The sequence below is a fragment of the Aquarana catesbeiana genome, linkage group LG05 (assembly GCF_042186555.1).
Source record: "Aquarana catesbeiana isolate 2022-GZ linkage group LG05, ASM4218655v1, whole genome shotgun sequence".
In the NCBI taxonomy this organism is placed as follows: Eukaryota; Metazoa; Chordata; class Amphibia; order Anura; family Ranidae; genus Aquarana; species Aquarana catesbeiana.
In genome coordinates, this window is record NC_133328.1 from 136,639,414 (window position 1) to 136,662,981 (window position 23,568).

At 38.5% G+C, this 23,568-nt stretch overlaps 1 protein-coding gene across 4 annotated transcripts in view; it reads left to right on the forward strand.

The window, feature by feature from the left end:
- Nucleotides 1–23,568, forward strand: part of KAT2B (lysine acetyltransferase 2B) — a 140,046-nt gene that overhangs the window by 70,636 nt on the left and 45,842 nt on the right. For all 4 annotated transcript variants that reach the window (XM_073630222.1, XM_073630221.1, XM_073630223.1 and 1 more), the window contains exons 5-9: nt 6,831–7,012; nt 8,927–9,118; nt 10,629–10,735; nt 12,897–13,016; nt 22,498–22,634. In XM_073630222.1, coding sequence (XP_073486323.1) covers nt 6,831–7,012; nt 8,927–9,118; nt 10,629–10,735; nt 12,897–13,016; nt 22,498–22,634 — 738 coding nt within the window. The remainder of the gene's footprint in view (nt 1–6,830; nt 7,013–8,926; nt 9,119–10,628; nt 10,736–12,896; nt 13,017–22,497; nt 22,635–23,568) is intronic.

Sequence of the window (23,568 nt, forward strand, 5' to 3'; positions counted from 1 at the left end):
GTGTCCTTCACTTGTCTGGATGTTGTGAGTGGGTTTTTCTTTACCATAGAGAGGACCCTGCAATCATCAACTACTGTTGTCTTCCGTGGACGTCCAGGCCTTTTTATGTTGCTGAGCTCACCAGTGCATTCTTCTTTCCTCAGAATGTACCAAACTGTTGATTTGGCCACTGCTAATGTTGCTGCTATCTCTCTGATGGATTCGTTTTTGAAGCCTTACAATGGCCTGTTTCACATGGACAGCTCATTTGAAGGCATGATGTAGGTTCACAGCAATAGATTCCAGATGCAAATACCACACTTAGAATCAACTCCAGACCTTTTACCTGCTTAATTGATGAAGAAATAACGAAGGAGTAGCCCACACCTGGCCATGAAACAGCTTTTGATTCAATTGTCCAATCGCTTTTGGTCCCTTGAAAAGGTGTGGGGGGGGGTGTGGCTATTCTTAAGAGCTGCAATTTCTAAATCATTCCTTTTGGATGTACATACCCTCTTTCAATCCCTATCCATTATAGAACTATAGCTTGAATATGTTTTGGTAAATACCTGAAAAAAAAACTAAAATTGTGCCTGAGTCCAAATATATATGGACCTAACTGTATAAGTCCATTTATACGCACATTTATATATGTGCTGAAAAACTCCTCTCTGAATGCAGGTTTGGGGCATTTTTTATGCCCCTGAACGCTGCTCTAAAATACGCCTGTAAATGACACAATGTGCAAATGCACATTACATAATCTAGAGCTGCGTTCAGGGCCATTAAAAAAAAAAAATGTCAGGCACCCCTAGCAGCAGCACCATTTTATCTGCCCCTGTGCATGAGGCCCTAATCTTAAAAAAACATATTCATTATATGCCTCTTACTATTTATGAATTCAGCTGTAGTACGTATGGAATACCTTACATAGATACTGTCATATTCCTAGCATTTGCAGCAACTACTTTACATCATAACCTGAAAAGAATAACATATCACTGGGACATAGAATATCAGTTCAATTTTTCACCAAAGGAAGTATTGGTGATGGAGGTAATCTTTTCCTCCTCCTTAGATTCTGATGCTGAGATCAGAACATTATCATTGAAAACAAAAATACCTTTTATAGGTCAACCTCGTTTAACTACAATTTTCAGTACAATAATCTTTCCATCACATAAAAACGTAGTAAATTCGGAAAAAAAACTAAACTTTTCCTCTGGGTTGCGGGCTTTGGTCCTTCGAATGGCTGAACCGTGCGCACAGGAGTCACTGTTTACGGCCCAGGGCTCTGAAGAACCAGCAGAATAAGTATTTCTTAAACAGTGCAAGTTTAGGAGATATTTACAGTACCTACAGGTAAGCCTTATTATAGCCTTACCTGTAGGTAAAACATAAAGAAATGGCCTTTACTACCACTTTAATACTGGATAGTGTAAATGTGGAGTATGGTGTTTTAAGACTTACATATACTGTATGTTGTAGTACGGAGCCTGATACATCAGCACAATCATCTTCCAGTTATAATTATTTGCTGGAAATGTGAATAGTTCATGCAGTAGGTACTGCAGCTCATATAGTTTATAGTTATTTTTTCCCAAAAAAATAGGAGGCTTACTAATCAGTTAGATATTACTAACTCTTTATTTAATTTTTTGTGTATAATAATCCATCCATCAAAGAAAAAAAATATTTAATGAAAAATGTAACAATGCATACAATATTATATATAGCATATGCATGCTTACTGTCTAATTAATTTCAGGCTCACTGTAATGTTTCTAATATATTTGTTCTAATTTAGTTCTTATTTCAGCAGAGTTGTTGTGCACTCATTTTACAAATGATGTTTTGCATGACTTCCTTTGTTCACTTTAAATTCCCATTCACATAACTGCACATATTCAAACATGAAATGCTGAATCAAAGCTGACATTCTGAAATCATTATTACTGCTCCACTGACAACATACAACTCTAATAAAAGGTGGACTGTGTAGCCTCTGCACTCTGTATGCTTATTTTACCCTTTTAACATAGGATATTGGTTAGTTTGTGTTATATTCAGTAGAGAATAGTTAAAGTATATTAAACATTCACTTTTTTTTTTAGATAACAAAATTAATGTTATGCTTACCTGCTCTGTGCAATGGCTTTGCACAGAGCAGCCCTGATCCTCCTCTTCTCGGGTCCCCTGCTGGCTCTCCTGGCTCCTCCCCCCCTGCCCAGTACCTCATCCTCCCCCTCCCTTTCTCCATCACATTTGTCACATATTTCTTTTTTTTAGAGGGGGTTCCTGGTTCCTGGTTTTGACAGATACCTGCTTCCCTACTTCTGGTCAGATTGCCACAGCAATCTGAGTGGAAGTTCAGCCCCCTCCTTCCCTGCAGCCTTCTGACACATATCACAGGTTCTAGAAAGCTGCAGGACCAATCAAATGGTGCAGTGCGGCTCGCGCATGCGCAATGAGCAACCGGCTGTGAAGGCGCAAGCAGTCACAGCCGGCTGCCCACACTTAGTATGCTGCCACTGGGAGCCGAACAAACTGTGCTGGATCCTGGGACAGGTGAGTGTCTATTTATTAAAAGTCAATAGCTACAGTTTTGCTGACTCATTTTTCAAAATATAACTGAAGAAGCTCTTTAAGGTAAAGAACCTTGAGGCTTTAGAGCCACTTTAATAAATTAACAAAAATAAAACAGCAGCATAAATGTTAACATATTGCGGGGCAATGCCTCTGTCCTGGAGGTACATAATTACCATTACTTTACTTCCCTCTGTCTGTTCAGCCACCGAGGGTAATGAGAATACTTGGTAAAAACAATCCTGCTGCTCCAGGTGAACCGGCAATGATGGTGTCTGCAATCCAGCTATGCATGGGGTGCACGCCCTGTCATTGCTGCAGAGTACATGTGAAGACGTGAAGAAGATTGGACGGCTGCACACCCATATAATGCAGATAAAAGCTCCTTTATTCAAAAAATCATCAATAAAAACAGGCACAAGAAATACTGGCAGGAGACAAAAAAGTCTGACGCGTTTCACATGTTTATTACGTGCTTTGTCAAAAATTTCTTCAAAAGACGAGTTTGACAAAGCACGTACTAAACGTGTGAAACGCGTCAGACTTTTTTCATCTTCTTTCTTAACAAGAATACTTGGTACTTTTAGGTAGCATATGACCTACTTTCTACCCTTTTTATGAGATAGGGCTGGTATTTCATTGGTCCAGCAGTATTATCCAGGGGGTGTCGAGTTCCCAGCCCTTTTGCGAATAGAGGGACCTGAAACTTACACAGAGCTTCCTTTCCTTTCTCCCGACAAAAGAGGAAAGGAAGGGAAAGGTATCTGCTATTGGGGAGGTGGGCTTTGCTCTGAATAGGCAAAGCATAAGTTTGCTTTAAAATTTGGCACGTTTTTATCAGCAAGAACTTTGTCCAGCCAGGTGTGTTTTACTTTGCAAGTTAAATTGTTTGTACTTATGAAATGGATCCTATGCCGTAAACAGGGTACGTTATAATTAAACTAATTTAACCTTGAGATGACAGGTTCACAGAGTACAAAAGAAATTTGATTATACTAATAAGTGTAATTACATAGAAATAGCCTCATACCAAAGGCATCGGAAAGCTCTCTGGCTCTCCTAGGATTTGAACCTGAGCTCTGTGCTGTTCAATAATAATAATGAATAAGGCAGCATACCAATTTTCATCCAAGCAACGTGGCAGAGGGGTTTAAACGTTATATACATCCACTTTTCCTAAAATGTTTGCCATAAGCTTTGCTGCTTGAGCAGTTATTATAAAGACACTATAGTGACCTCTGTGCAGACTGGCCCTGTGACAGTTAAATGATTTGCTATGGCTTTATGCCCTTGTTGTTATTGGAGACAGTTTTTATTTTTTTCAAAACACAATAACATATTAGTACAATTATTCATTTTGATTTAAAGTAGTACTAAACTCTAAACATGTTTTTATATTCTACTCCCCTGTCCCTAAACAATTATCTTGCTCCATGTCCCAGCTGCTGGCTTCAGTGTTGCTCCCCTCCCTCCCTGATTTTACAGGAGAAACTGCTGTCAGTCAAACTCTTGTGAGGGGCGAGTGGGGGCGTGGTTTTCTAGAGTTGTGTGTCTGTGGATACACAACTCAGCACATGACTGAACAGGTGTCTCCTTAGCACATGAGTTGCTACAGGAGGCACCAGAAGGAGGGAAGGAACCCACAGCATCAGCAGGGACTGCTAGAAGAAGATGAAAGTGATGCTTCCGTGCCATATCATTGCACAGAGTGTGTGTTACCTTTTATTTATTTATTTGAATTTTTATCCCTAATTATAACTTTAACTTTTTGAGATAACTTCAACTAATGTATAATGAAGGTATAATAAAAGAATAATAGAAAAAAATAATAGTAATTTTAAAGAGTATCTAAGCCCTAGAACCAAAAATGCAATTTCAGTCAGCCTCATGAACCTCAAAACCCAGAGAACTCCATATACAAACAGCAACTTAACAACTTTCCTATATAGAGACACAATTTACATGCCAAAGCTCAAAGTATATCTACGTTATCTCAAACAAACAAACAAACAAAAAAAATAGGCTTGCCTTTAGATATACTTCAACTTTTTAAATGAAAAATCACAATCTTAATATTGACCTCCTGGGGTTCGTGGGGTACTTAGTAGCACAAAAAATATGTACAGACACATTTTAGTATCATCTTAGTTATAGAACAGGTATATTTAAAGTGTCACCTATGACTCCTAATACCAATGTTGTTAAGACACACCTTTCTGTTGCCACAGTTCCAGCTACTATGTGCCTTGAGAAACCAGTGCAGGGATGCAGTTCCTTTATCCATACTAACATAACAACAGGTGACCACAAAGACCTTGTTTACACGGGCCGAACACATCCATGCCCCATGCAGGGCTGTGTTTTCCTGCAAGGATGATGCACAGGTGTTCCGTGCATCCTCGTGCAGGCAGTCCCATTCATGTCTACGGGGACACAGCGGCTGCACAGACACAGCCACTGCATCCCAGTATGACATCTGCGTGGGTGTAGGTCCCCGAACTCACCCAGAATGTGTTCGGTGCCATGCATCTGCACATGCACAGGTGTCACTTTGGGAGCAACGGCTGTGTCTGTGCAGCCACCGCATCCCAATAAACTGCTACTGGAATGCTGGAAAGGGGATACATGCAAACACAGTCCAGCACATAACACGGATGCATTGCCCCGGGTGAACAAGACCTAAGATGGATGTAAGATAGATGGTAAGCCCTAGATGGTGCAAATGAACACAATATAACATTATATCATCTTGCTGCATGGCAGGAACAAACTACAGTAGGTTCACTGTAACAGCTAACTTTGCTTATTAATTACTAGTATTTAACCTCTTCCCACCGACTAGGGCATATATGCGGCCTCTCGCGGGTTGGCTTTAACACTTGTCTGTGCTGGCAGGGACCGGAAAGCTCCTGATGCATACTTACAACCGGGAGCTTTCCGAACCTGTGACTGCCATAACAGCCAATCACAGTGGTCACATGATATAAATGCCTGCCATTTAGAAGCTCTTAAAGGGCCGGAGGGCGGGAAGGAGTTAAAGCGGAACTAAACCAGTTGATTTATCAACTTGATGAAAAATATTGTTCTATAGCAAGGAACATACATTCTACATAATAATTATGCTACCAAAATTACTGTGTGCTGTAAACTGACTCCAGCATTGCCCCTGCTTCTTCTTGCTGGAGGCTGCCATTTTGCTGAAGCCCAAAGCTCCAGCTGTAAATCATAAAGCGGAACTAATCCCATCGATTTACCAGTTTCAAAAAAGAGTTTGATTTGATTGTGTACTCAACCAAACCATCAAACAGCTGGTGTCATAACTGATCATATGTACAGCACCATGGCAGTTGCAGTTCAAACAGAAGCAGCTTCCTTGGCTCTAAAGGATAGGAGGGGTTATTTCCACTTTAAGGCTGTCAGCAGATCGGCCTCTACAATTTCAACAGTGCCTAAAAATGCCTAAAGATGGAGAGCAACCAAACATGTGCAGAGCAGAGTGAGACTGGATTTTAAACAATATAGACATTTATTTTTAATGTTTTACATAGCTATACCTGCAAAAGGGGTCAGCCTGAAGTGATCTAGCAGGAATTCATTTTCTGACTAAAGTTCCACTTTAACTGTTTCTCCAAACAGTTACATTTGAGGAATGTTGTGAATGATAACTGTCACAGTTGCTTGTACTCTCACTGAACTGTCAAACCATCAAATGTCTGGTATCACAATTGATCACATGTGCAGCACCATAGCATACAGAGGCTAAGAGGGTAGCTTTCTTGCCTGTAAGGAATAGGAGGGTTTAGCTCAAGTTAAATGTATGTAAACTCAACTTATTTTATTTGCTTCTTTTCGATCTGTTAATTTTACAAATAAAGGAAAGACGCCAGAGAAAAGAAAACTAATGCAGCCACCACATCTAAGAACTAGTAAGCTGCAATATAAATAGTATCTGCAACTACCTTTAATACAATAACATAAAGGATGTTATTTCTTAGATTTTTTTTTTACTTTTTAGATGCCCCTTTTCCTAGCATAGTACTATATTTGCCATAAAACAGCTCTATGGTGATCTTTGCTGTGCAGGGGAAAGGAACCCTGACCACCAGTTCTTTCTGCTGTGGTGTTTTCACTGCAAGTTAGAAAATGATAGCTAGAAGTCACAGTATTGTGCTTGTTTAATAGAAAACAAAACAAAAATGTGATAAATATAGTATATGTTAAGTATTTTAATATGAATATTTCTGGTTTGTTTTATCTTCTTAAAGGGTGTAAATAATTTTGTACAATATAAATTTAGCCATCTACCTGCCAAGGAAAGACAAACTATTTTAGAGCTGGCTAAAATGTTTCTCAACCGTATCAACTACTGGCATCTTGAAACTCCATCACAGAGAAGGCAGAGATCCTCGACAGAAGACATTGCTGCATATAAAGTCAACTACACTAGGTAATGTTATTTATTCCATAGCTGAGTAAACATTCACTTCCCTAAGTAAATAGGAAGTACCTGGATAGCTTAAAGCAAAAATATTACTAAATGTATGTGTCAGTATGATAAATCTTGTACAGCTGAACAAACATCATATCAAACTAAATATGCAGTAGACTGTATAGTTCCTTCTGTTGTATTTCTTCAAATAATGAACATTTTATGAAATTAAGAATTATTAGTATATTTGTCAATATGACAGCATTGTTATCTTAATTATTAATATCAACCTATTGCATTAGTAAATAGCTGGGCAACTCTAAGGAGCCAGGTAGCCGATATGCCAACAATTGTTAGACTTTACTTAAATTTGAGTATGAGCTACACTTCAAAGTGCTTAAAGTGTATACAAAGCCAAAAGTAGTAAGAAACTACTGTCAAGTCTCTATTGCTGTTCGTGTTAAAGAGATAGTCCTAATGTTCATGTTAGACCCCCCTTGTTTAGAAAATAAATATATATAATATCTGAATAGCCTGAGATCACTTGTAAAAGAGTAAAGGTAACAGTCTTTATTGGACATTCAAAACAAAGAAACAAAAGAGCAGCTTTGTTCTGCAAAAGTAAAGCAGATAGTCCATAATCATGGTATAATCAAAACAACATAACGGCCCACTGCCAATATACCAGTCCCACGCTTGGGTTTAGGGTTTTCATCTGCTTTGAGGTACAGAAATAGCTGCAGGAGCTTAGCAAAACAGAGTCTCATTCTCCAGATAGTCCACACTACCTGATAGACACATGATGATTCCTTCCTTCTGTTTTTCAAGGTTTAATCTATGTCAGTGTCAGGGTTGGGTCAAAGGTCAGGGTCAAAGGTCAGGGTCAGTGTATTTTGGGCAGGATTTTTTTTGTTTTGAAAGCAACACTTTTTAGAACAAATATCAGTGTCAGTGTATTTTAGGTAGGATAAAAAAAGCAAAATTACCACTATTGTTTCTGGGCTGTACTACGGGTACAAACAACAACTAACATACACATATGTGGTTTTGCTGCAATCATCAGGAGCAGATTTTATTTTGGGTTGTTTTTTTGGTGGTAAATTATGGTAGTAGCAAGTAATAAATTAAAAATATATATCTTTTTTTACACTATTTTAGGCCAGTTTTCATTTGATAATAAAAATAAATCAGGAAATATCTACTACAATTTACCTCCAAAAAAAGGTCACTTTTTCCTGAAAAAAACGCTGCATAATCCACCTGAATGCACAAAGTAGTTGTGATGATATGTACAGTTTTACTAACACATGTCAAAGTTGCAAAATTGTGTTCAGGCATTAACATTTGTTACTAAGGGGTTAGTAATATATTATGTTATGTTATTGCTTTTGAAACTAAACTTTGGCTTCAAAAACCTTTCTTTAAATATATTGCTCAATAGCAGATACAAGACCTGAATATCACAGAGCAAAATTTTACACAAGAATACTGCACAGAACTGGAAATAATGTGTACAGCACACCAACACTTGAGTAAAAATAAACATGCTCTTTGTATTTAGATAATATTTGCTTATGCTGGAGTACAGTTTTAGTAAAATATATTGTATTATTGAGTTGAGTGGTGTAGTCAGGTTGTTATGGGGGCTTTTATTTTTTTATTTTTTCAAAAAAAAGATTTCAATGTTTAATGGACGCAAAAAAGCTGACAAGACTATTGTTTTATGAAGATGGAGATTCTGTGCACTGGAAATGTTACAAGACACAAATAAGTGTTCATTAAAACACAAATATTCATTAAGTAGCATTTAATGAATGTTCAGGTTATTTATTTATTTGCTTTTCAGAATAGGGGATAAATATACTTTTGGAGTAAAGAAAATGTTGTATTTGTTCAGGAAAAATAATGAAATGTCTGTTTTTATTACTGCAGGTGGCTCTGCTACTGCAACGTCCCCCAGTTCTGTGACAGCTTGCATCGATATGAAACAACACAGGTGTTTGGCCGCACATTGCTGCGCTCTGTCTTCACTGTAATGAGACGTCAGCTGCTGGAACAGGCCAGACAGGAGAAAGACAAACTGCCACAGGAGAAGAGAACACTAATACTGACTCACTTCCCAAAGTATGACAAATCCCAGAACACCTGTGTTGTTTTATTCTGTGTAAATTCTCCAGCCAGATGTATGCATACAGTATCTGCCAGAAGTGAAAATGTAAACATTAGTAGTAGCCTATACTGAAATAGGTTTGTTATTGCAGATATCATGGCTCTTACAAACAGCTCAATGTAGAAGCTCATCCAGCACTTGCGGCTTTGGCTTGGCATCCTGCGGATTTTGCTAACTGTTCCTAACAGACATTCCACTGGAGGGGGAAATTCCAAAGAACAAAATCTTTAACATAAAATATGGTTGCTTAATACACCCTTGTTGCTTTGGATAGCAGGGAGAGCTTAGCAGACAATAGAGGCAAACACACTACATGTTCTCCTTTTTAATGCTTTGCATTGCGAATATAATATCGTTTTCAAGTTGAGTTCATAACATGCAAAAATGATATACTTGCTATAACAATGCTCTTTTTGAGGAACTATACACAGCGTTTTCTCAAAAGACCCAGATGGGGAAATGAACAGTGAGTTGCTCAGAATAGAAACAAATGCCCAGAGTGGGTTTTCATATTTATGTTTTTATGGTTTACTGCAAAATTAAGTTACTTAATGGCACCAAGTTTTAATATAATACAGTATTATTCTTGTGCCTTTTAAAGTGTAAATTAACTAAAAAAAATGAAGAATTTCTGTGTTATAGAAACTTTTTGAACTGTAAGTTAAAATTCCTCCTTAAAAATAGCAGTACACTTCTTGGTATGTGAGGGTGCCTTGGCATCCCTGTTCTGTAGCCTCATAGCTACATATCTGCAGTGTGAGATCTAAGACACTGCTACTTTTGACTGCTAGTTTTAAAAGATTTGATTTGGATTGGAGATGTCACTCCTGTGCTAAGTGCCGAGACAGGGTCTTCCGGCACCTAAGGTGGGAATGATAAATTGAACCCCCACCCCCGCTTTTTAACTCAGCACACTAAAAGCGAATAAACAGTAGCAGGTATAAGACACTTTTGATTGCATATACATACTGTATAAGAACATTTTGAAAGCATTATCTCATTCATAGATAATAGTTTTATTATTGCAAGAAATGTGGCAACATGGGCATCATTGAATGAGAGAATCAGGCATCATTGGATGATAGAATGTGTCATGTCACATCTTCAGTGTGCCCTAGCTGTCACAAACACATGCATACTGTGAATTCCTGAGGAGGAGGAAACCATCATCCTTTGCACCACAACACTACATCATCGCCATATACCATCACCATCTATACTACCCATAACACACCACAAAGACTCCATCACACATTTAAATTACAAACAGTTGAAGATTAGTGTCAAAGCTGTGTTAAAAATTAGAAGAGTTAATGCTTGCTGTACATTATATTGTCAAGCTCGGGCAGCTGGTATAATCAGACGAGTTAATGTGTCATAAAAGTTTATCTGCTTAGTTTCTTATTACATCCTTATTGTATAAATTTACACTTTATGTAACCATGTGGTATATTTCTGATTTAGATTCCTGTCTATGCTGGAAGAGGAGGTTTACAGTCTGAATTCTCCTATATGGGATGAAGATTTTATGTCTTCATCTTCTCGAGCAAGTGAGCTTGGGATTCAAGCAGGTACTTTAAAAACAAAAACTTTTGAGAAAACCAAATACTTTTCAGAAAATCTAAAAATCTACTATGCTATTTAGGCCTTTTATCTTTTGGATATAACACTGTAATAAAATGAATGACATTTTTTTGAAGTTGAATTAAATGTATTTGTGGATATCAAGTCATTTATTTTCCTTTTGCAAAAATATTCATCATTTTGAGTATTTCAATTCTGTTTACATGTTTTTTTGTTGTTATGATTGGAAGATAAGTCTGTCAGTGGGAAAAGCTGACTTGCAGCTTTTTCTAGAAAAAGCTTCATTAGAATCAGGGAAAATGTGCAACTGTGTGCATAAACACTGGAAACAATGAAATACAGACCACATGCCAAAACTATCAATTTGTTTTTTGTTGAAGGGTTGCAAAAGCATGTTGGCAGGATAATGTACCTACTTTAACAGTTAACAGAGCTTAACTCTTTGTGAAGCATTGAACCCTTTGAATTTCAGTGATAGCTAAACAGGTGGGATCAGCACACCAACAATGACATGGTGCACAGTTTTAATTTTGAATAGGATTGGTCAAGCTGCATAGTTGGGAGGAGCTGACCATGAAAAAAGATGGCAAGCTGCTTGAGTTCCTTAAGCAGAAAGTTTCTGGAAAGTTTTTAGTGTAATATGTGAAGATGAAAGGTAGCATTGCAGAACCATATTTGGGATCTGTCAGCTGTTTGATGGCTTTAGGCCTCATGCACACAGGGCAGAAAAAACACAGCTTTTACAGGCATTTTGGCATTTATTTTTTCAGCCTGTACACACAGCTGTATGTTAGCCTATGTGTCCATGCACACATAGGTGTTTACACAGATTTTAGAAGAGGAGCATTTACAGGCTGAAAAAAAAGCATCACTAACACGTTCAATAGAGGAGTGTTTGGGCAGAAATAACACATGCATGTGCATAAGCGTGCTTTAATGGTAGATGGGTTTAGGTGTGTTTGCACGTTTAATACATTCAAATGGGCAGAATAAATTCTGGCCAATAGGATGCATAAATGAACGTGCATAAAAATGTGAAAAATGCAGCCTTTACTGCATGTGTTTAGCAGCTTTTCTAAAAGCCATTTAGAGGAGCTGAGCAAAAGCTCAGTGTGCATAAGGCCTTAATATTATAATAAGCATTCAAGTTAAACAGATTCAGGTTGGCAGCTCATGTCATTAAACTGGATTGAAATGCACTTGCAAAAAAAGGAAGAATTTGCCCAGAAGGCTCAAATGAGCCTAACTGTGGTGGGAAGAAGAAGGAGAACCCAAGAGAGCACAGGAAGAATAGAATGTAGAAATTCCCTCAGTCGTTACCAAGGGGAATAGCAGAAACTCTTGAGGGAGTCTATGAGGTATCCCGGAGTGCAGCATCAGTAGATGGATTATGTCAGAATTTACTTTTATTAGGAAGTTGGAGTTTGGCCACAGTTCATAGAAAATACTGTACATGGCCTTCTACAATGTTTCTTTGTTTTCTTGCTCCCCCAAAATTATCCCTGAAGTTTGCAAAAGAAGAGCCAGTGAGAGACAGAGAAGATAGAAGACCTTTTGGATTATTTGTTTGCCTTTATAAAAAATTGGCGGACATTTGGGTTAGTTGTTTTCTTTTAAAATTCTTTGTAAATCATGTGGCTCGTTCTCTTGAAGCACTCATCCAGTGCCGAAGTGCAGGTCATACAGTTTGTTAAAAACGAACAAGGCACGTTTGCAGCACTCTTGCTATGGCTGCTGTGTTGGGTTAGTGTTTTTTAGGAGGTTGTCAATAGATAGGTTCTCCTATCTCATAGCATTTTCAGACCTATGTTACTGTTAGAGGCATGGAAAATCCATTAACAGTTTTTTCTGAAATTATATTGTGGTTATATTGTGTTACTAGTATTAACATAAAAAGTACCCAGCAGATATATTTTTTATTGTTTGTAGTAGCAAAGTGTTGAACATTGTTTTTTTATGTTATGCTTGAGTGTATGCACTCATTTTTATTAGATCAGACAAGATTGATTATATTGTATTTTATGTATTATATTAATTTTACACGTGTTAGCTGTTTCTGATTTCAGTCTCAAACATTAACAGGAGGTTTGAATTATTAGCAAGAAATTGAACAGAATTGTTTTACCTTCTTTTCTTTGAACACTGTAGTTATCACCAATCCTCCTGTTTCAAGAACAATTCCATATGTGGCCAGCCCATCATCAGTTGATCAGTCCAACAGTGGAAGTTTGAGTCCCTCTGGCAAACCGGCACTTGAATCAAGCCTCGGTAATTACCATCCTGATGACTAATACTTCCTGTTCAAAAGATGTCATACATCATGTTAAAGCTCTTGAATTTATCATCCAAAATTCTCTTTAGAATTAAATCTGTTAATTCATTTTTTAAAGAAAATATAAATCATACAAGTTGAGGTAGAACACAGGACCACCAGACATTAATAGGGTTACCATGAAAAATTTGACAAGAAGCATTACAGTCAATGTAAAGTAACGTATCTGTGTAAACAATGACAAAGGACATCATGAATTAACTCGGATATGATATTGACAAGATGACCCCACAACATCCCATGGGAGAGACTTAGTCATTTCAGATGCTATATAGTTATTCTCAGTTTGGATGAGAAAATATAGCAATCTACTGTAAGCCATCGTGTATTGGTCAGAAGAACCCCATGTAGTGAAATAATACAGTTCAACGGATGACCGTTCAATCAAAACAGTCAGTGTTCATAAAGAAGAAAGGAAGGGGTTGAGAGCAGTCGAGGTGTTATCCTCCCCCCAGCCTCATCCATCCACCAAAAGATAATTTAATCCTTGGTTGCCATGTTTTATCAAACTTGGCTTGGTTATTATGGAGGGTACATGTTAATTTATCATGATTTATCATTAATCATGATCCAATTTAGTTTTTACTTAAGATAGTCAAATGTATTGTTGACTGGTTCCAAAACCATGCAGTAACTATCCTGGCGGCTAGTATCATGTAAGCAATCAAGCGTTTAATATTTTGGGAATATTGTTATCTACATTTTGGAAGAATGCGATCTCTAGATTTTTTGCAATATGTCGCCCTGTTACCGATAGCATTAGGTTAAATGTTCTGATGCAAAACCTTGTCACTTTGGGGCACAGTCACCAAATATGGATCATGGTGCCTACCTGGCCACATTTCCTGAAACACATGGGAGAGGCCTGTATGTTCATCTTAGCTATCCTGGTTGGGACCATATACCGTCGTAGCAATGTTTTGTAATTGGATTCAACCAGAGCTGTATTGATAGATAGTGTAAAAAAATTGTTTGCAATATATTGCCATTCTAACAGGTCCCATTCGGCACTAAGGACTCTCTCCCAGTGTTCCATATAGGAAACCTTATGGTCCGATTCTGTTAGGAGGCTGTAAAATACGGAAATGCAGCCCTTCACCAGATCTCTAGTTTTGCAAGAAGTCTTGAGTAAAGTCAAGGATGAAGGACGAATAACCTTTTTAAGTTTACCTTTGATTTATGAGGTAAGCTGACTGTCAAATAATTCCAACAAAGGTAGATGCATTTTTTTTTTAATTAAATAAGCCAGAGAATGCATAGTGCATATATTAAAAGTCTCCTATCCGCATCATTCCTTTGTTTATCCACCAACTAAAGAGATGTGGGGATGAGCCCAGTGTAATTGCCCAGGGTATTGAATAGAGGAGTTAAAGGCATGTGGGGTGAACAGATATTTTATTTCACCGCACACCCGTCTCAAACCACTTGTGGAATAATTGCTCGTTATGTATTAACGTTTCTAAAGTCAGCAATTAGACCAAAAACATGAGAACGAGAACCATGTTGGTTACTCCCACTGACATATTTTCTGGGATGGCAAATCCCATCGTAAAAGGTGTCTTACCAAGAAACATCCTGGGGATGGTTCTTAAAGCAGAGTTCCACCCATTTTTTAGTTTATTAAAAGTCAACAGCTACAAAAAGTATAGCTGCTGAATTTTAATAAACAGACATTCACCTGTCCCACGGTCCAGCGATGCGGCCGCCCAGAGCCTCGCTCCTCTCCCCCTCCTTTCCGCCGGTGCCGTCATAGCCACTGTGGGCACCCGGCCGTGACAGCTTTCGGCTTTACGGCTGGGAGCAAAGTGCGCATACGCGAGTTGCCCTGCCAATGGCCTGGCAATCTTCTGGGACCTGTCACGTGTCCCAGAAGATTGCTGGCAGGAAGGGGCCACCTAGGGGGAGAGGAGGAGTCGCCTAGGCGGCCAAGAGCAGGAAGAAGGAAGTAGGACAGGAAGTCCCACTCTAAACTAAGTACCCACTCCCTCCCAAAACATGACATGCCAATTGTGGCATGTCAGGGGGTGAGGAGTGCTTAAAGCGGATGTTCCACTTTTGGGTGGAACTCCGCTTTAAACAGAGAGGTATGTATGTCCCCTATATTTCATAGAGTGAGAAATTCACTGTAAATAAGGCAGCAGGTCAAAAAAAGATAATAACATTTCCATATAATAGTGTTCTCTAAACAATAATGAAAAGCTAAAAAACTAACAAAGGAGAAAACTGGTAGAATCTAAAGAGCATCCTGGCATTTGAGGCTTATGCTGATCCTATAGCCACCAGCAGTGATCGTACAAAAAAAATCATCCTGTCCATAGATGGTTCAAAATTTATCCGGTTCCTCCTAAAGTGATCGAATTTCAGTCCGTCTATTGCCAGCCTTAAGCAGCTGAGGGAAAATAAACAGACTGTTTTTCAAAGATGTGAACTAAGAGCCGAGAGCTGAAATCTACTTCAGGGTCACCATGTGTAAAAGTAAAGATGATGGTTTCATAACAGATATAAGGGTATATCCCAAACAGGGTGACAAAACAGTGAATGAGTTTCACGTTTCAGACAATGCTGTTGCTGTAAATAGTGCTAGAATTCTCAGCAAAAGAGAGAAATTGCTCATTAAACATTTGAGAGAGATTTCTCAGTAATCTGTGAAATAACAAATCATCAGGAAAGATAGCACTCAAGCTGGGTGCATGAAAGCAGGAGGTAAGAACTTTCGTGAAAATGTCCATGCTATTTTTAATTGGTTATGCGTAGAAGAAACTCTATCCTTAGAGTTTTTCTGAGCCCTTGAAAATTGGAGTATATAGCCATTAGTGGGCATACCAGAAATTCAGAACTTACAATGCCAGGTAGTACAGCACTGGTATGTATTAGGTTGTCCTTGTTGAGGGACTTACTAATATTAATGCATTGATATACATTGATAATGCAGCGATGCATTGACATGTATTCTTTAAATTAACACTAGAGTATGTTGTTTTATAATTAGAGATACAAACCGCATATTGCATCTTTATGGAACAAGTGCAGATACTGGGGCTATGGCTGATAATTTAGACAATATCTGCTGCAAAATCTAAATCAGATGCACTGTTAATATGGCCTGCAAAGACAGTTTACATTCCATCCTCTGTCAAGGTCAATAAGCTGTAGATCTTTAAATGCTGAAAAGGAAGAAGAAAGAGACTATTTTGATTTTTATCTACACCAAATCAATACCATATGTAACTGACAACAGTCATTAAAAGTCATTGAATAAAATCAGTGAGAGTGTACTGTAAGTAAAATTACCTATGACAAAGTATAGAGAAAGCAATATAAGAAGGATTTAAAGTGGAACTGATCTCAGAAGATGAAGATTTGCTATGTTATGGGGAACATTTAGAAACATTAATTGTGCATTAGCAGTACCCTGAAAAATTGTGATTTTTGGTTTACCTGTAAAATTCTTTCCTTGTAGTACATTACAGTACACAGAGGAGTTATTATTCATGACTACTTGGATTGTGCTGCAACCTCTGTGTCCTGTGATGTATCCCAAGAAAATGATTTTACAGGTAACCCAAAAAAACAAAATTCCTAATCGTAATCACATGTCACAGAGGAGTTTATATCTATGACCACTTGCGTTGTCCCAAAACACTGAACATGAGGTGGTGGGCAACAAGTCCAACACGCCCAAAACTCAGAAACAGAAGCGGATAATCCCACTGCAAGCTGCCTGTAAGACCTACTGCCCAGCACTGGCGTCTGCAGAGGTGTGAACATCTACCTGATAGAACTTGGTAAACGCATGAAGAGAAGACCAGGCAGTAGCCTTACAAACTTAAACAACAGAAGCTTGGTGCTAAATAGCCTTGGAAGCACTGACACTCTTGTTGGAATGGGCCGTGACTGAAAAGAAGAACCCTGCCCTTGATACCATAGGCTTGAGTAATAAACTGAAGAATCTACCCAGAATAATGGATCGAGAAGTAACTTGACCCTTATGAGAACATTTTGGCACAAGAAATCAGACTGTCCAAACAAAAAGCCTTAAATTTCAGATAAGCTCAAACAGCTAGAAGAATATCCAAAGACTGAAACACCTTTTCCTTTGGTTGCTTATGATATATATATATATATATATATATATATATATATATATATATATATATATATGAGAAAAAAAGTGGCAACACAAACTCCTGATTTAAGAGAATGAAGAAACAACCTTATTCCTTGTTCCATTTCAGAGACCTAGTGTGTCTAAATCCTTGGGTAAAATCTTTGTGCAGGGTGTCACATGGATTGTTCTGCCTTGGGGGCCCCCTTGTCTCCAGTGGATCTCAACTTGGTCTCTCTGGTCTTCTTTGATACTCTCTGAAAAATTCCCTTATTGCTCTTTATATGCAAGGTTGTCTTTTTGGTTGCCATTACCTCATCTTACAGGGTCTTGGAGTTGGCTGCCCTTTCCTGCAAGGAACCTTTCCTGCTTCTTCACAAGGATGATGTGGTGTTGAGGCCTTAGTCCTCTTTCCCACCTAAGGTTGTTTCTTCATTCTCTTAAATCAGGAGTTTGTGTTGCCAACTTTTTTTCTCATATATATATATATATATATATATATATATATATATATATATATATATATCAGGAGTTTGTGTTGCCAACTTTTTTTCTCATATATATATATGAGAAAAAAAGTTGGCAACACAAACTCCTGATATATATATATATATATATATATATATATATATATATATATATATATATATATATATATATATATATATGTGAGAAAAAAAGTTGGCAACACAAACTCCTGATTTAAGAGAATGAAGAAACAACCTTAGGTGGGAAAGAGGACTAAGGCCTCAACACCACATCATCCTTATGAAGAAGCAGGAAAGGTTCCTTGCAGGAAAGGGCAGCCAACTCCAAGACCCTGTGAGATGAGCTAATGGCAACCAAAAAGGCAACCTTGCATATAAGGAGCAATAAGGGAATTTTTCAGAGAGTATCAAAGAATAAGACCAGAGAAGACCAAGTTGAGATCCACTGGAGACAAGGGGGCCCCCAAGGCAGAACAATCCATGTGACACCCTGCACAAAGATTTTACCCAAGGATTTAGACACAATAGGTCTCTGAAATGGAACAGCTCAAGATCTGTCCCGTGATTATACTTAAAGCCAGAGACATCTCACCACATCATACTAGAGAAAGGCCAAAATCTGCCCCACTTCATACTAAAAGGGATGAACCTCACACCAGGCAAAACAAGCCTTCCATGTATGATGGTACACCATTCTGGAATTTGACTTTCTAGCCTAGAGGAGGGTAGAGATTATAGAGTCAGGAATTGCCCTATTCCTCAGTACTTGGGCTTCTACAGTAATGAGCACAACTGTGTGTGTGTGTGTGTGTGTGTGTGTATATATATATATATATATATATATATACTGAGCAAAATTATAAACGCAACGCTTTTGTGTTTGCCCCTATTTACCATGAGCTGCAAAGATCTACGACTTTTTCTATGTACACAAAAGGCCTATCTCTCTCAAATATTGTTCACAAATCTGTCTAAATCTGTCTTAGTGAGCACTTCTCCTTTGCCGAGATAATCCATCCACCTCACAGATGGCATATCAAGATGCTAATTAGACAGCATGATTATTGCACAGGTGTGCATTAGGTTGGCCACAATAAAAGGCCACTCTAAAATATGCAGTTTTATCACACAGCACAATGCCACAGATGTCCCAAGTTTTTAGGGAGCTTGCAATTGGCATGCTGGCTGCAGGAATGTCCACCATAGCTGTTGCCCTTGAATTGAATGTTCATTTCTCTACCATAAGCTGTCTTCAAAGGCGTTTCAGACAATTTGACAGTACATCCAGCCTCACAACCGCAGACCACATGTAACCACACCAGCCCAGGACCTCCACATCCAGCATCTTCCCCTCCAAGATCGTCTGAGACCAGCCATCCGGACAGCTGCTGCAACAATCGGTTTGCATAACCAAAGAATTTCTGCACAAACTGTCAGAAACCATCTCAGGGAAGCTCACCTGCATGCTCGTCATCCTCATTGTGGTCTCGACCTGACTGCAGTTTGTTGTTGTAACTGACTTGAGTGGACAAATGCTCACATTCGATGGCATCTGGCACTTTGGAGAGGTGTTCTCTTCACGGATGAATCCCGGTTTTCACTGTACAGGGCAGATGGCAGACAGCGTGTATGGCATCATGTGGGTGAGTGGTTTGCTGATGTCAACGTTGTGGATCGAGTGGTGCATGGTGGCGGTGGGGTTATGGCCTGGGTAGGCGTATGCTATGGACAGCGAACACAGGTGCATTTTATTTATGGCATTTTGAATGCACATATACAGTGATGAGATCCTGAGGCCCATTGTTGTGCCATTCATCCACGACCATCACCTCATGTTGCAATGTGATAATGCACGGCCCCATGTTGCAAGGATCTGTACACTATTCCCTGGAAGCTGAAAACATCCCACTTCTTGCATGGCCAGAATACTCACTGGACATGTCACCCATTGAGCATTATTGGGATGCTCTGGATCGACGTATACGACAGCGTGTTCCAGTTCCTGCCAATATCCAGCAACTTTGCACAGCCATTGAAGAGGAATGAACCAACATTCCACAGGCCACAATCAACAACCTGATCAACTCTATGCGAAGGAGATGTGCTGCACTGCATGAGTCAATAATGGTCACACCAGATACTGGCTTCTACAGTAATGCTGTCACAGACAGCGACTGTAAAGCAGGATGGAAGATCAGACCCTGCAACAGCAAATGTGGCCAATCTGTAGAAGCTCCTCTGCCAAGTTCTACTTACTTATAGCCTCAAAATGTTTATAAAAAATAAAAAAAATATGATGGATAAAATCAACTAATAAAAGTAATATATATATATATATATATATATATATATATATATATATATATATATATATATATATATATATATATATATATATATATATGTACACACACACTGAGCAAAATTATAAATGCAACACTTTTGTGTTTTTATGAGCTGAACACAAAGATCTATGACTTTTTCTATGTATACAAAAGGCCTTTTTCGCTCAAATATTGTTCACAAATCTGTCTAAATCTGTGTTAGTGAGCACTCCTCCTTTGCCGAGATAATCCATCCACCTCACAGGTGTGGCATATCAAGATGCTGATTAGACAGCATGATTATTGCACAGGTGTGCCTTAAGCTGGCCACAGTAAAAGGCCACAGTAAAATGTGCAGTTTTACTGTATTGGGGGGAGGTCCGACTTTGTAGCATTTGCATAGTAATGGCTTTCTTCTGGTGACTCAACCATGCAGCCCATATTTCTTCAAGTGCCTCCATATTGTGCAGCTTGAAACAGTCGCACCACAAGTTTTCAGAGTCCTGTATTTCACCTGAAGTTATTTGTGGGTTTTTCTTTGTATCCTGAACAATTTTCCTGGCAGTTGTGACTAAAATTTTAGTTGGTCTACCTGACTGTGGTTTGGTTTCAACAGAACCCCTCATTTTACACTTCTTGATTACAGTTTGAACACTTGAACGCTGATTGTTATTCTCAATTCCTTGGAAATCTTTTTATATCCCTTTCCTATTTTATACAGTTCAACTACTTTTTCCCGCAGATCCTTTTACAATTCTTTTGCTTTCCCCATGACTCAGAATCCCGAAACGTTAGTGCAGCACTGGATGAGAGATGCAAGTGTCTGTCAGGATTTCAGAAACTCCTGGACCTTTTTATACACACATACTAATTACAAGCAAACAGATTACAGGTGAGGATGGTTACCTTTAACCACTTGCCGACCAGTGCACGCCGATGTACGCCGGCAGAATGGCACTGGTAGGCAAAAGGGCAAACAGGTATGTCCCCTTTAAGAAGCGGTGACTGTGGCCGCAGGTCCCGCGGACTTGATGTCCGCCGGGTGCCTGCAATCGTGTCATCTAGAGGAAGAACGGGGAGATGCTTTTGTTAACAAAGCATTTCCCCGTTCTGCCTAGTGACAGGACAGAGATCACAGCTCTCTGTCATCGAGAGCAGTGATCACTGTCCTGTGTGTTAAAGCCCAGCCCCCTAACAGTTAGAATCACTCCCTGGGACACACTTAACTCCTTCACTGCCCCGTAGTGGTTAACCCCTTCACTGCCAGTGTCATTTACACAGTAATCAATGCATTTTTATAGCATTGATTGCTGTATAAATGACAATGGTCCCAAAATAGTGTCAAAAATGTCCGATGTGTCCGCCATAATGTTGCAGTCATGATAAAAATCGCAGATCGCCGCCATTACTAATAAAAAAATGAAAAATAAAAATGCCATAAAACAATCCCTTATTTTGTAGACGCTATAAATTTTGCGCAAACCAATCAATATACGCTTATTGTGATTTTTTTTTTACCAAAAATATGTAGAAGAATACATATCAGCCTAAACTGAGGAAAAAAATATTTTTTTTATATATTTTTGGGGAATATTTATTATTGCAAAAAAGTAAAAAATATTGCGTTTTTTTAAAAATTGTCGTTCTTTTTTGTTTATGGCGCAAAAAATAAAAACCGCAGAGGCGATCAAATACCACCAAAGGAAAGCTTAATTTGTGGGAAAAAAAGGACGTCAATTTTGTTTGGGTACAACGTCGCACAACCACGCAATTGTCAGTTAAATCGACGCAGTGCCGAATCGCAAAAAGTGCTTTGGTCAGGAATTGGGTAAAATCATCTGGGGCTGAAGTGTTTTGTAGCCATTCAAACCCCTTTGTGTCAACTTGTGTGTATGTTATTAGGCCAAAATCACCAGGGTATGTAAACTTTTGATCAGGGTAATTTGGGTAGTTTCTGCTGTCATTATGATTTAAAAAGAGTAAACACAGTTGACTGATAATAAATGGCTTCAGCCAAACACTAACCATGAGTGAAAGAAATGTTTTTGTGTTATCATTCATTTTCTCAGAAAAACGTCCAAGAAATCATAAATTCTGCCTGGGTATGTGAACTTATGAGCACAACTGTATATATAGATTCACTTCTGAGACACTCTGACTCTCTAAGATGCTCTTTATTTCCCCAATCATGTTACTGACCTGTTGCTAATTAGCCTAATTAGTTGCAAAATGTTCTTCCAGCTCTTCCCTATTAGTACCAATTTGTCAGCTTTTTCTTGCCCTGTCCTAATTTCTTTAAAATGTGTTGCTGCTGTCATTTGCAAAATGATCTTATTTCTTTCTTAAAATGGTACATTTTCTGAGTTTATACATTTGATATATTTTATATTGTGAACAAAATATGGGTTTATGAAAATTACAAATCATTGCATGCTTTTTTTATATAGATTTTACACAGCGTATTCACTCCAAATCACTAAAATCAATCACTTTCTTTCAGGTGACAAAAGGAAAAGTAGTGAACCTTATTCTGCAGAAGAATCCAAAAGACCCAGAGCAGTAGGAGACATTCCTATTGAACTGATCAATGAAGTAATGTCTACTATCACTGATCCTGCTGCCATGTTGGGCCCTGAGGTAAGTCTGCACTAACAATATATGATAACCATGAAAAATGGTATTATAACCTTTCCTTATCATGGTCTTTTTATGCTGATGATGAATTAACAGAAATAATGCACAATGCATTTAGATAGATGAGCAAAGTATTTTATAAGCAACATTTTTAGTTGACATATTTCTGTTGCAATAAAGAATGTAAGCTGCAAATAATATTATCATGGAAAAAGTTAGCCATTTGAAATATAGATTTTTTACCATGAAATAGACAATCGTTCTGCAAAGTGAAAAGGAAATGGTGAGAATTTGGATTTTGTTCATTTGTGTGGACATTTGAAAGAAATATACTTAAGGTGGAGGGCCACCCTGAAAAAAAAAATTGCACCAAAAATCCTAAAAAAAAAAAAAAAAAAAAAAAAAAAAAAAAACATTTGAAAAAAAAAAATTTTTTAAACTTACATGAACCCTTATTGCTAGGCAGTCTTTCTAATCTGTCTCTTCCTTTTCCGCGGCGTGTTCTGCTCCTAGCTGAGCGGCCCCGTTGCCTTCTGGGAACTGTGTGTGTTCCCAGAAAACCACGGGGCCATTCACAGATCGCTGCGCCGCTCGAGCGTGCGCAGTAGGAAACTGGCAGTGAAGCCGCAAGGCTCCACTGCTTGTTCCCTTACCTAGGATGGCGGTGCCGGGACCCGAGTCTACTTATTTAAAGTCAGCAGCTACAGTGTTTTGTAGCTGCTGACTTTAAAAATTTTTTTTAGCTGGCCGGAATCCCGCTTTAAGTCTAGTACACACTACTAGTTTTTTTTGGTTGAACCCGGCATATTCAACTAAAACAAAATGACAGCTCAGATCGGAGCTACTGTACTAACAATCCGATGTTAGTACATTGGTTTTCCCTGCTGAGCTATTGTGTTCTGACAGGGAGGCACCCCCCACTTCCTGCCAGAATGCT